We start from the raw sequence: 14,410 nt of genomic DNA, 5'->3' as shown, positions 1-14,410 counted from the left end.
CACTGCCAACAAAACCCTTCTCATAGAGAAGAGCACTATAAGCTCTCACCCAGTTTAGCTGTATATCCTTCAGTGATTTTAAACAACATGTATTTAAATGGCCAATGCCTTGGTCAGCCAGAATACTTTATACATTTCCTCAGATCTAGAATAAAGCTAATGCCCTTTCCTCTCAAGAGCTATCAGTCATCTCCTTACCAATACTTTTTTATTTATATTTTTGAAGAAAAACCTTGTTCCTTTGTGATGTTTACATGATGTCAAAATGTTCATGGATTCAGCTGGTGGTTTACAGGGCTTTCTCTGCTACCATAGATTAGAAAAGTTGAAGAGCTACAAAATTTAATACACATTAAAGAATAAAAACTGTGCCACAGCCGAGAGGCTGGCTTCACCAGGTGACTATCTCTCCTTCATCTCTTTACTTGCCCGTGCAAAGTCAAAGTGGGGTTCATACTGTCCTCCCACTCCATAATTTGCCACCTGAAAAAGAGAAACACAGCGCTTGTGAAGAAGAAAGAGATGGAAACAGAAAACAGGACTTACCCTTCCAAAATCAAAATGAGGCTCATACTGGCCTCCTACTCCGTAGTTGGCTACCTACAGTGAAAGGAGAAGCACAAAATGTAGTAAAGCTCTGTTTTATCCAGACAAGAATTTGACCATCATTTACAGCCCTTTGACAGATGAAGTTTAAAAATCAAGCCACAGGAAACTGCCAACTGCTGTCAGCTAAACTGTCCCATGTGCAGCAAAATCCCACTGGGTTTATTCACAAATAGCTCTGACTTCATACAGCCAGAACCTGACTCTGAGCTTTAGTGTCTCAGCCCTTCAGTCCACCTTTGCAGTTCTCAGCTGGACACCAGCTCCCAGCAAAGCCACAGCTCAACCTTCCCCATGACTCACCCTTCCTTGAAAGCTCTTCTGTTCACGCCCAGCTGAACAGGTAAAGACATTCCCCCATTACTGAGTGCCTGCTGCTCTCTGATCTAATGACTTCTAGGGCATAGAACCTGACCATGAAACTCCTGAAGACCTGGACAGCTACATACTCCAAGGAGCCCCAAGATGTCTGGCTACAAAAGCAGTAGCACATCCAAAGCTGGCACCACAAGATGGAGTATAGTCCAGGTAAGCAATCTGAGGTACTTCCCAAAGGTACAAAAATGCTTTTCTTCTATAGAAACTTCACAGGCCCTAGTCTCTTCAAAACAGGTCATGGTACTGTATAAAGTCTAAATCACTTTTTGATGTCTTTCAATAAAGAGGATCCATTGCCCCTTATGCTGATAGCCTTTTATTTTATTTTTAAATCTCTTCTATGTATATATAACCTCAATTTTCAACCAGATGCTTGGGCATTTTATCATCAGGAGTCCTGACGAAATAGCACAGTAGCACAACAGCTTCCAGGAATCACTTTCTAGGTATTTGTGCTTCCTCAGAATGAGTGAATCAGCTATTCATTTAAAAGGCTCAAGCAAATGAATAAATGTAAATACTTCTAAAAGAAAATTTACTCAAGTTACAGTACAGTCAATCTTTCCCACATTACAGAGATACCAGACAATGTTGGCCTTCTAGGACCAAGGACAGGATGGCAAATCTATAAACATCCATCCTCTCCCCCTTTCTCTAAGTATCAGAACAAGCTAAACTTTTATTATCACCACAGTAGTAGCAGCAGCAGCAATAAAATCCTTTTACTAGCATAAGTAAAAAAGATTTACACATCCACATCAACAAACATCAGGAGTTTCAGTTATTACTTTCCCTCCAGTAATAGAAAGCCATTCACACTAAAGTAAGCCCTGCTCTGCAAAGACAACTTTGTTTCTTCCTCCCTGTAAAAAAACCACACATTCCTCCCATGGCCTCAATTCAAACCAGCCATGCCATCAGCTGCCTCTGGCCTGAATGAGCTTTTGTGGCCACCTCACCTGAGTGAGCATGGCACTGCACACAAAGCCAACCAAAATGAAATGCCAACTGGCATTTGCCACCATGCTTTTCCTAACAGTTTACCTGTAGTTCCTCTGCTGTGGAGACATCAAGTCCTGTTAGGTCCTGTATCCTTGTGTTAATGCGAGATACCACAGGGCTTTCATATCCAGACAACCAAGCACTAAGTAGGAGGGAAAAATAACGATTAATAAAACATGGTAGTAATCAGCAGTAAGCTGGCAGCACAAAAGCAACATTTGGAAATACCTGGAATTTGAGATGATTTTTTTCATAGTTTTCAAGAATTTGGTATGATGATCAGAAATATTTCCAGGGCATTATGAAGGCCTGCATTTAATAAACATGTTTTCTAGACAGAAACATTTACAGCACTTGTTTAATGAAGCTCCAAATCCAAGTGCCTTAATTCCCGTACTGGACTATCAAGTGGCTGACAAGAACATTCCAACCAATGAAATCTGCTTGAAGCTGTTTTAGAAAAATGTATCAGTTTGCTCTTACCCATTTCCAAACAGCTAATTTAGACTGCACACTGGATGCATTTTGAAGCAACACTTGAGAGGAATAGGTGAGTTACTTTATTTAGCGTATGCTGAGTCTACGTGACTGTAACTTGACTCTTGCACATCATAAGCTTACAGGCAAGCACACTGTGATCTGTCCTTTCACATTACTTACACCTGTGCAATGGTACTAAAAATCATTATGAAAACAATAAAACAAATAATGCATAAAATTATTCACCATATCTCTGCTGAACATTTTCTACCAGAACAGCTTACTTCAAATTTGGTATTTAACCCCAGTTTTTATTAATATAAATGTGAAAGGTCAGCTCACAGTGACAAAGGCTTCTTCAAAATGTCTCCCTCCTACCATATATTGGAACTTTTCAGCTACAAATATTGCATTTAAAATAACTGGCAAACTACTTGGCAGAGAATAGTGCGCATAGCTAGAGCAAAAGTTCTACACAGAAATCACTGCCATCACCCAGACCCAGTGTGGCATTTTCTATTTTATGTGGTTGCTCATTCTTGAAAGCTGTGTGACTGGGAAGCAGCTGTGCCAGCCAGAAGCAGCCACGTACCCAGAATAGTGGTGTTCAGTTGGCAGAAAAAGGCACAAGCTTAGTGTAACTGCAGCTCTGTGCATCCCTGCTGGACCCTTACCAGCCATGAACGCATCCAGTTGCTTACATGGAAACAAATACACAGGCATTTTTCATCTCTTTAGAAGTTATTTTATTCTCTTTGAAAATATAACTATTTCATCTACCCACTCATCTTCTCACCTGATGCTTGTTTTTCCTGCTGCTTTATTCATCCTATTCTAGCCAACACACCTTCATTTTCAACCAGGCCTCTTTTCCTTCTCTTGGCATGCTCACTACCCTTTGTGGTCCTCCTCTTTATTTACTTTGGCAGCCTCCTATGAGCCACTAATATGAATAATAATACTGATGATTTGGCCCCATTTTTGCCCTTCTTGCGGGTCAATGGAAACAGCTAATTCTACCTTTTTTGTAGCATCTGACTCGGCTCAGAGGTTCCTGCTACTTTTACAAGACTGTTTGTTAGAAATACCTGCTGGCAAATACATCGTAGTATTTCTACTCAACTTTTACACCTAAGCTAAAATTAAGTTTGTATTCTTTAATGTAAAATTTGTATTAAAAAAACTCAAACAAACATAATACTGTGCATGGGAGGAGCAGTAGCATGACACGTGACACAAGGCACTGACACAGGTTACAGAATCTCTACAAGCTTTTTTTTTTCCTAATGACAAATGAACTACAGATAAATGAAATAAGATTTCTCAAGACAGACTTGTAGAAACACATATTCATCCATTTCCAAACACTGTTAGTATAAAAGAAGTGTTACAATGCAATCTTATTTAAGGTGGTAGGAGAAAGACTATTTATATGAAGCACACACACACACAAAACCAGCTATGCAGCCGCATGCTATGCAGCCATGTTGAACACTTAAAAACTCACAAGCAATCCTAACATCACTTAATACACAAGAAAAGCCCCACAGCCACCAGCTTCAAAGGGTAGGCTCTTGCTATTTCTGTCCAGTCTACACATAAAGGATTGAAATAAAAAAAAAAAAACCCAAACAAACCAACAACCCAAACCAAAAAAACCCATTAAAGCAATACAAAAGCAAGCATTCTTACCATGTTGGCTATTCAGAGTTGCAATTAATGCTTTCAACAGGGAGAATACTACATCCTTTCATGAAGAGGAAGTACTATATGTATTTTAGAAATAAAAGTAATTGGGCTAAGACATCAAAGAAAGGCTATGAAAGATTAAGGAAACCGGGAACTAAAACCATCTTCCAAGTGCCAGTCTGTCTGCTGAGCTAAACTTAGGGGGAGACCTTAGTTCTGAAGTTTCCTACGAAGAATTACAGTGTGATTTAACCCTGAAGTATCAATGAAATCTGCTTTCCACAAGGGCAGAGAACTAAGAAGAGCTTGCAGAACCTTGCACTGATTGTCCAGTATCAGGAGGTCTCTGTGCCTGTGGCATTTAGGATGTACAACAGGGGGCTTCTCTTACTTGCAGGTTTTGCCTAGTGGCCTTCACAGATTATAACAATCTGTCTGACACTGTCCTTCTTTGTTGCTAGTCTCAGCCATGTCCTCTGCTGACATCAAAGTAGAGTGTGCGCCTAGTTCAAGACCATTTAGAGCCACTTAGATATTCCTTCATACAAAGGAGTTTTTCTCCTGCTCTTGCCTATAAAAAGAGACTCCCCCACTGGGCAGAATAAGCAGCCTCCTTGAACTGTGCTCAGCAAACTTTTTTCTAGTATATGCATAGTTCAAGGTTCAGCATGATGCAGTAAAAGCACAGAGCTCTATTCATCCATATACATTTGTTAAATTGCTCATCTGAAAGAATAATTTGTATGAGCACCATTTTGTCAATATTTTTGATGAGCTGATGCCTTTGACTCCACTAAGGGCAGAAAACATCACACCGAGAAAGGACAAGCTTACTTCTGGAAAGTCATAAGCACGGCAGTTTAAGATGTGAGTGACTTGACTTCCAGGAAGATTTGGTATTTCCTTAATAACTACACCACACCAAGCCCCCAAATTCCCTGACTATAAAGGCATATTATTTTGGTGTCCCACTTGGCTTTGTAAAAACATACCCATGAACTATGCTAATATTACAGAAATTGAAAGAGTAGCATTCAAATGCTGAATTCACATCGGGGGATTGGCTTTTCTTCTTACTCACACAGATCTGGTTTTTAACAACTTTTATATTCATTACACAGCTCGCAGTAATTGCATTTACTCCTCCCTCTCACACTCCTGTATCAGGTATCAGAGATTTTTATAGTACAATACTTACATGCAGAAGCAATTTTAGACTAATCAGTGTATTAGGAAAAAAAACAAGTAACTTTCCAGAGCTAAATCACATACAAGGGCTTATACACCCAAAAGCTCATGTTCTCCAGCTGTACTGGTCAGTCTAGTACCAGATATTATAAAGGCTATGCTCTTACTCTCAGCTATACCAGCACGGCAACAGAGTATTTCAATGCTGCTTTTGTACAGTCACTGGTCACACGAAATACTGGCATTTATGTTAAAAAACTTTCTGAAAGGTATGTGAAAAGTACTGGTAAGAGACGCAACAGGGACTGATATTTCTGAACTGGAAACTAACATTATGTGCTGCAAGCTCCAACTGGCTGCTGGGAGGAGAGAGAAAAAAATGCCAGCAGCTTCTTTAAAAGCAGTGTCAGAGTGGCCGAGTTTATTCTGGTACCGTACACAGCACAGCTTGATGGTGCTCCTAGTACTGCTGGCAAGGTGCCCCCTTTTATACAGCCTGCCACGTACTGCACAGTGAGCAGTAGTCTTCTCAAAGAGAGGAATGCTGTAATTTAGAAGTGCATTTACTAGGAAAGAATGTTTGAGGGGGGAAGGCAGTCCTCTATTAAAAAAATAAAGCAAGCATTTTTTGGTTTTCAGGAGCAATGATTCATTTGAAATCCAAAACAGCTCAAACAGCTCTAACAGAAAGGTATTTCTACCAGTGGTTCTGCAGGGGATGTTTAGTGATCCAGCATTAATAATGTGATCCTTCTAAAGCAGCCTCGCTTGGGGATTTTGAGGGTGGCTTTTACCTGCTACCATAGATATAGGTGTCAATTTCTCTTGAAAAGTATATATATCTTAAACAATCTGCACAGGGAGGAATGTGACAAGGGGAACCATGAGAAGGGGAAGTCTCCCTCCACTCTCAAAGCTGTTCCTACCCTCAAAAAACTGTCTCCACTAACTTTACAATGTGCTATGCCCCATTTACTTTTTTGTTTCTTTACATTTGTAAGTCTATATCCAATTGGGGCATCAGCAGTACTCTCAAGGCATAACAATTCCCACTAATGAAAAATTAAAACTATAAAGGTTTTTTGATTTGGTTTGGGGGTTTTTTGGTGGTTTTTTTTTTAACTAAGGATCATCTATTTAAATAGGGGGCAATCGTGCATCTCAATTTCCACCAGTGACCTGGTCACCTTTTCTAATTCCTATTATTAGCACATTAAGTTTGAGAGAAATCCATGAGGATTAACAAGCGTCTTCAGTAAATGCCCCAGAGTGTCTGTGTGTCACAGAGTACAAATCCCAAGACTGAATCAATGCTTTTAAAATATGCAGTCACAAATAACCAAGACATATAAGACATGGACAGACTTTAAAATTAAAAACAAACCCTAAAAATTAAATGCAACACAGGTCAAAGAGGAAGATATATGTTTCTGAAGGCATTCTGGAGGGGGCCTTTGGAGGTAGTTTTAAAGAGCCAACATTTAAGTGCTCACCAGACAATTTCCAAAGGACTCCCACTACCTTGCACACACTGATGAGTAAAGCGACCTGCAGGCTGCTGAAGGTGCAAGGCTGTGTTCAGCATATAAAAATAAACATTTTCAACTTGCCACTACTTCTAACAAGAGTGGCTTTAAGGATCAGACTTCAGCTACTATTAGTTTTCTATCCCTGAGTTATCGTCATTCCTAAATCGATCAATTTTTGTGATCCAGTGTTTCGCAGCACTTTTATTTAGCAATGAATTTCTTTAAAAAGACAAAACCCTTAAGCTACCTAGCCATTCAAATTTCAGGGGTTTGGTTCAAAGAAGCTGAAAGAATACTAGTTTTCTTTTTCAAACACTTAAATAAGGAAATTCTCTAAAGTTACCAAGTGGCTTTATTTTGCACTATTCCCACAAATCACAGCCGCTCATCAGTGCCTACTTTTAAGCAAGTGCCAAAGTTTAGAGGTAGGGGTGAGCTACCCAGGCAGCCTTTTCCACTGTTTGTTAGTGTAAGCAGAACCCCATGCTGCACTAACATTTTAGTATATTAGTTACACTAGACATGCCATGCTAAGCAGAAAAGGGCACATCCATCTTTGCTACCACTAACATTCAGAGCTACTTTCTATTTCAGCAAACCAGTTGCTTTGTTATATGAGAGCTTAGTTTGCTTTAGGCTATTCTCTTTCTTCTAGAGAGACTAAGAATAGAAAAGTTATGCAAAAATCCCTATTTGCCCCGCATTTAGAGATGAAGCAGTACAGTCCCAGAACAGACTTCCTCGGAGTGAGTATACCGTTGGAAGATGTTCCCCTTACCTCTTAGAGACTCTGTAATGGGCTGTGGTCAGTTTCCCAGTCTCAGGGTCATGAACAGTAGCACGGCTCAGCTACAAAAAGAGAAAGGACAAGGGCTTACCCACCTATTAGGCTGCTTTCTTTGCCAAGCCACAGGTGTTTGAAAGGGTTCCGATTGGTCTGGATGGTATGCAATGCTCTTAAATTAACAATATTAGAAGGGCAACAGAAGCTGTAGCTGCCATGTCCAAATCAAAACAAATTGGTTGGAAAAATTTGGTGAGATTGTCCTTTCACTTTTTTCCTCCCTTTGTTTTTCCTTTGTTTTTTTTTCTTTTTGTTTTGTTTTGTTTTCAACTAGAGACTTTCTGCAAGTAATTTATGGTGCTGAGTTTCACAGACAATTCCTCTTCACCAGAAGTTTAACTCCTTCCAGAATTTTGGTTTAACACTGATGGAGTATGTGGCCAATCTTTAATCACCACTACTAAAAACTGGGCGAGGGGAGGGGTGGGAGAAAGGACATGCGGGGGGCAGATGGTTTCTTTTAAAGCAAGCCACTTTTGGAAAACGTTGGCTAAAACCAAGACTCACAGTACGTAACAGACAAGCTGGAAAGAACCAGGAGCTGAGTGAAAACAAGCCTGTGTTCTGCCAGAATGGTGTCAGGCAGGAAATAAAAGAGCCCAGACAGGAGCATGGGATTATCTCTGCCAATGAAATGCTGCTGTGTGACTAATGAACCACTGTTTTGATTGCCACTCCAGCTGTCATGCACAGTAGGGCCTCAAAGCACCTCTTACAGGCACTTTAAGTGATCTGCTGGTTTTTACAAGGAAAGGGGGAAAAATTTTTGGTTGGCGAGAAAAGCAAGGGGAAGGAAATAGTTAAAAAAAAATTAAAACCAAACCCCAAACAAACTGCATTCTGCTGAAGACTTTGTAGCATTATGTACTTTTTAATACTGATTGTAGAGACCTGCTTCTTGTACAGATCATCAGTTGAGAACATACACTGAGAAGGTGACTGAGAAAAAGAAATCCAAATATGCTCCCAGAACTTCTAGCTGAAGGAAGAAAGACTGAGAAACTCAGCAGTAACAGCCTGTTACAAATCTGCGTGTAATAAAGTGGTGGACCTCAAAGCCAAAGTTGTCTTTTTAGACCACCTCTTTTTTCCCCATAATGAGCAGAGTCTACTCATTACGGGCCCAAAACATCTGGCAGAGCTCTCTTACCTTTTGCTAATTCTGTAATGTGCCGTCTCCAAGGCTCCTGTTATGGGGTTTGAAATGGTGGCTCGCCTCAGCTGTGAAGCGAACCATCAGAATAGTTGCATTACAAAGCACATATTGCATCACAGCAATCCGACCATTCAGAAGCCTAAGGGGAAATGTCACACAAGCTGCCACACAAGCCATTCAGTCACATTGTGCAGTGGGTTTTCTTTTATAAAAGGGGTGGAAATTCATCCCCCAGTGATGGGGAAGGATGGAGGGTCTCCAGTTTTACTAGAAGAGAGGTGTGTTTTGTTTGGTTTATGTTTTAAACAGAGCATTAGAGAAGATCAAGTTTTCTGGAAGTAATGTTTCCATTTCTGTAGCAAGAAGAACAGTCGCCTGAATAAAGTAAACTAGCTTTCATTTCCTTCATATTGCTGGAAGCAGTACAATATTACGGCATATGTACAATTGGGCCTTTGTTAGCACTCTGTCTTGCACATGTAAGATGGGTTCTACAGTTAAATTGCATCCAGGCAACACTGTGATCTTGTATAAGCAAAAGATGAATAAAACCCTACCTTTTTTATTCTTTTCACACCACAAGCAGCACTGAACAACTTTAACACTAACTGCTAACACAAACTAATTGCTTAGTCCATAGATGCATTTACACTGTATTCCCAAGTTACACAGTGCCGGAACTCTTGATTCAAGGCCTTTCTTACCATGTGTTGCATTCACTTGAAACCATCCCACCTACATCAATACTCTGATTCCGAACCTTATGCATGCCTTTTAGCTTGGTTCATGTACTATCAGACACTCTCCATCATTCATAAAAAGATTCAGCCACAGAGCCCAAATTTAGGAAGACACAAAATGGCATACTAAATCCCAAACAAGTCAAAGTATGTTTCTATTGTTAAAATAAATGAACTAAATCAAGGCCTCTCCATGCCTACTAACAAGAAAAGGTACTAGGAACTTTTAATATAGAATCACAGATCAGTTTGGGTTGGAAAGGACCTTTAAAGACAATCTAGTTCCAATCCCCCTGCCATAGGCAGGGACACCTCCCACTAGACCAGGTTGCTCAATCTACTGCCTGTCCTCTCATCCCATGCAGACATACATAAGAATCAAGTTTCCAGCGAGATTCCCAAAGAATAAGGCTTCATCCTGCCAGTTTATGCTGCCAGCATAGCAGAAGGCTGGGCACAGATCAGACAGCACTGTCTTCTGAGAGGCAGCAATAGTAACATCCTTAGCATGGCAAAGAAGATGACCTCTTGGTGTCAAAAAACACAATCCTCTTGCTACACTTTTTACTGAGCTCTGCAAGGCCTTGACCATAGGAAATAAGTAGAACGCTAACTGCATACAGACGCTTCTACATTAATGAACTCCATGTCTTTACCATGAACCAAATATTCTTCACAAAAATAATTATCTCTGGAAGTTCAGAAGTTAAACCCACCAAATTCATAGGTTTTCAGTTTCAGTGCTACAACTTATTTCTACTCCACAAAGAAGCAGTTTGGTCATATTCCACAGAATACGCCAGTAATGCCAGAGCTTTTGCAGCTCTGACAAGAGAGCAGGAAGAGATGCTTCACAGGTAACTGGAGAGAATTGCTTGTACTTCTTGCTTACAGTTCAGAATGTTACCTCAGAATTACAATGCAGTCTTTAGTAAGCTTTAAAATCACCTTCAGGCTACTGAGTACTCAGTGAAGTGACCAAGGACAGGCTCATCTTTGAGGTGCTCGTGTATAACCAACAGCTGCTTTACTGCAGACCAAACCAACAGTTTGTCCTGTACTTAATGCACTTATCCCCCTAATCTCCATTTGCTCCTCTCTCTAGCCAAAAAGCCATTTAGGCTAAAAACAAAAAAGCAGGAAAAATGTATTTCTACAAGTTTAAACCTTATTTTAGAAGTCACTGGTAATGGATCGAAAAAATAAATCAATTAACTACATTTTTAACACACATCTTTGAGACACATAATCACACCAACTGGATACAAAAGGCAACTCCATCAGTTTGCTGTTTGTCTTGGATGCTCCTGTTTACTCTTGACAGTTGAGCTGCCCTGGTTTATTCTGCATTCAGAAACAAGAACCTCGGGATCCAGTTTCTGAATTAGGATTTGATGGGCTGGCACTGCAATGAAGCAGCTGAGCGCGACTAAGTACTGCCCTCTGGAAGCTCTTCCATCTGCAGGCAACTTCAAAGCCTGGGAGACAAAAGTCAGTTTTATACCAAACAGCAGATACAACCATTTTTCTCTACACAATAGTGTGGCATTCCAGGACCAGAGGAATGGCTGCCCTTCCCTTGACAGCACTCTTCTCCACATCACAACTTGGGAAAATATAGATTTAACAAAAAGCAAAAACCAGCAAAACAAACAAAAACCAGATGACAGGTATACTTCAAGGCAACCTAGCTGCAGCATGTTTTCTGTTGTACAACATTCTCCTCCTTATCTGAAAGAGCACGCATTGAAATTGTGCCTGCTGGAAGAGTCTGACAGCCCTGCATTGCTGTTACCTGGCTGTCCTAATTACTCAATTTCCAACTTCCCCACTGTCTCCTTCAAAAAGTGTGTCACCACAAGCTGCAAGGTGAGAAAAGCAATGTGTGAGCACACCGCACACACATCTGCATTCAAGTGGAGACAGAATCACATACACTCACATAGAAAATTACACAGGAAATTTAAGATTCCAAAAGACAAAGACATGTAAGGCATTTACCCTTGGCTTTGCTAGTTCCTTCACAGTTTCGATCTCTTCATCAGAGATGATATCAAGGAAGCGAACAATTCGAGGTTTGTCCCACTCATCTTCCTGTTTGACAGGGCCCAGAATGTATCTAGGATTCCTGTTTCCATCATAGTAGCGGCAGAAGAGTCTTTTTTGTCTCCGAGGAGTCTAAAAGCAAGATGAAACACGACAATCAGAGAATTTCCACATAATATTAACACCTCTAAGATAAAAACAGACAGGAACAGCTCACTTTTCCGACCTTAATGTTATGTTAAAGAGATGCTTTAAGTTTGAGAAATTAGTACTTCCAGCACATTAATGTTCCTCTGTAATACTGCAATGAGCAGTACTTTACACAGTCCTATTAAAGATATTTCTTTTCACTAGAACACCACCCTCATTCAATTCTGTGTGTAGACTTCCAGCATCCTTATTTAATTAATTACACTATGTAGTGCATCCAAGTCAGTCAGCAGTGCCTGCGGCAGAATTTATTTTTGTCTACCGAACAGAATGAAACAGGGAAGAAATCCAACACACACTAACCCTCAGTTACACACACTCAGCCAACTGCTACAGCAACTTCCTTGCTTTCATGCCGCATACAAATTCTTGACATTGTTTGGTTACAGTTGGTTTCATACATTTGGAAACAGTCTACTCCACTTTACCATTTTGAGACCCTCCCCACGGCACAGCATTTCGTACTTCCTTCTCTCAGGCAGGTAATCCTTTTTCTTAACCTCAGTTTCCTTCTCCATTTGCTCTTCTGAATCTGTACTGGACTTATTTGCTTCCTTTTCTTTTGCCATTATATATTCAAAATATTTCATGTTCCCATTTGCTCGTTGATGTTCGGGATCTATTGACAAAGAAACACGAGTATCACTGGCAAGTTTCCAATTTTAAGAAGGATCCAGAAGAGGCTTTTTACAAAAAGAAAGCAGATGCACACTACTGCTTCTCAAATAGAAATCAGAAACATCTACTTTGGTTTGAAAGCTTTCACAGGATAGCTAAAAGACTGAGCTAAGCTGGAAGCAATGCTAGCGTGCAGCATGCGCGCATCCTTACTTATCTGCAGGAAAACACAAAATGAGCTTTCTGAGCTGATCTCAGCTCATCCAGTTTGGAGCCCGCTTACTTTGAGACCTGAATCCTCCGTACACACAGAGAAAATGGGTTTGGCCACTCCAGTCAATCTCACTAGCAAGGGACAGACAAGGGACAGTATGACTGGCTTTAAACCTAAAAACTTCCCTGATGAGAATTAAGACTTCCGGTGATAAAGCTTGTAAAAATGACTAAATTTACAGGATTAGCTTAATTTCATCAATAAATTGTTCTCAGTAGCCTCTGCTGTATTAGGTTTTGTTCTGAACTTCCCACAGCATCCCTTACATAGTCAATTGGAGTATTTAGAGAAACAAATACCTTTCATAGTTCAAAAAACAGAATCTAAACTCGCTATATTGCATAGTATATTTCTCGTTTTCCCAAGCTGTTCATCTCAGGTATGCTTAATTTGCATTTAAATAACCTGCAGAGATTTTGGTATCACCAATTTAGTTTCAAGTTCATTAATTCTGTTCTTACCTGTACCTAAAAGGAAATAATCTCAACATCAGCAAGTAAGATATAGTAAGAGAACCAAATTTCAGGCAGTAGTGACTAAGACAAGTAAATGGTTAGAAGCCAACAGCGACAGAAAACAGAAAATACTTCAATAAAAAGCAGCAATCCTTAACCAATGCACTTTCTGACACAGTAGAGACTGTAACTGTCCATCTAAAAATACAGTAGCAAAACATGATTTATAGTAATACAAGTCTTATTTTACTGACAACTACACATCAAGATGTTAACGGTAATGTCAGTAATAATCCATTAAAAAAACCTACATACAACTCAGAATACAGGCAAGACCTCACTCCTCAGTATAAAACCATAACTGCGCAAACACAGAGCCGTATTTTTGTGAGCTGCGGGCCTTTCACATACCCAGTTCCAGAAGGCGTTTGGTGAGCATCATGGCTTTGCCCAGATCCCCCTGCTGATACACAGCATAACTCAAGTAGTCCAGAATGTAGGCTTTATCTGCAGAAGATACTTCTCCTTCATCCAACTGTTTCAAAGCTTGTTCCATCCAGAGCTCAGTGTGGTAGTAATCAGCTTCAGTGTAGGCAATCTTTCCCAGCTCAAAGCAATCTTCAGCTGTTAAAAAGGATTTGTGCTTCACACCTGTATTTAAAACAACACACAGGATTTACAAAGAATTCCAAACCAGTCTTCAGAGTAACATTCAGTTATTTTTTCACAGTATCACAGTATGTTAGAGATTGGAAGGGACCTCAAAAGATCATCTAGTCCAATCCCCCTGCCGGAGCAGGAACACCTAGATAAGGTTACACAGGAACATGTCCAGGCGGGTTTTGAATGTCTCCAAAGAAGGAGATTCCACAACCTCCTGGGCAGCCTGTTCCAGGTTCCGCACCACAGAAGAAGTTTCTTCTCAGGTTTAAGTGGAACCTCTTGTGCTCCAATTTTTTATTCTTTACAGCACAGTTTATTTCTGTTCTTCAACATCTTCTCTTCTGTGGTGGCTAGTTACTGAAGACTCAGTTTAAGTACCTAAAGCCTGTAAATACTTGGCAGAACACAGAAGCGGTTAGATGTGGTTTTCCATTGCCAGAATACCAGCAACTGGCTAAATGTCTTTACTATTAGTGAAAAATTACATAAGGCAAACCTTCCTTCTTCAGAACACCAAACACTTTGAGCAACA

General features: G+C 40.2%; 1 protein-coding gene across 4 annotated transcripts in view; it reads right to left on the bottom strand.

The window, feature by feature from the left end:
- Positions 1-14,410, bottom strand: part of P4HA1 (prolyl 4-hydroxylase subunit alpha 1) — a 36,307-nt gene that overhangs the window by 5,617 nt on the left and 16,280 nt on the right. Inside the window, exons 6-11 of one of the 4 annotated variants that reach the window (XM_061373843.1) lie at positions 13,627-13,866; positions 12,297-12,487; positions 11,614-11,790; positions 8,867-8,937; positions 2,029-2,128; positions 547-600 (exon numbers count right to left, since the gene is read on the bottom strand). In XM_061373843.1, the coding sequence (XP_061229827.1) occupies positions 547-600; positions 2,029-2,128; positions 8,867-8,937; positions 11,614-11,790; positions 12,297-12,487; positions 13,627-13,866 (833 nt within the window). Of the gene's footprint in view, positions 1-425; positions 484-546; positions 601-2,028; positions 2,129-7,650; positions 7,722-8,866; positions 8,938-11,613; positions 11,791-12,296; positions 12,488-13,626; positions 13,867-14,410 lie in introns of all 4 variants that reach the window. The other 3 variants (XM_061373845.1, XM_061373844.1, XM_061373842.1) reach the window with 3 other exon arrangements.

The sequence above is a fragment of the Neopsephotus bourkii genome, unplaced genomic scaffold (genome assembly GCF_033783945.1).
Source record: "Neopsephotus bourkii isolate Nb327-2 ecotype Australia unplaced genomic scaffold, CSIRO-AGI_Nbou_v1 NB_1634, whole genome shotgun sequence".
Taxonomy (NCBI): domain Eukaryota; kingdom Metazoa; phylum Chordata; class Aves; order Psittaciformes; family Psittacidae; genus Neopsephotus; species Neopsephotus bourkii.
The sequence above is the reverse complement of the archived record's forward strand: the minus strand, read 5'-3'. Positions and strand labels throughout refer to the sequence as shown.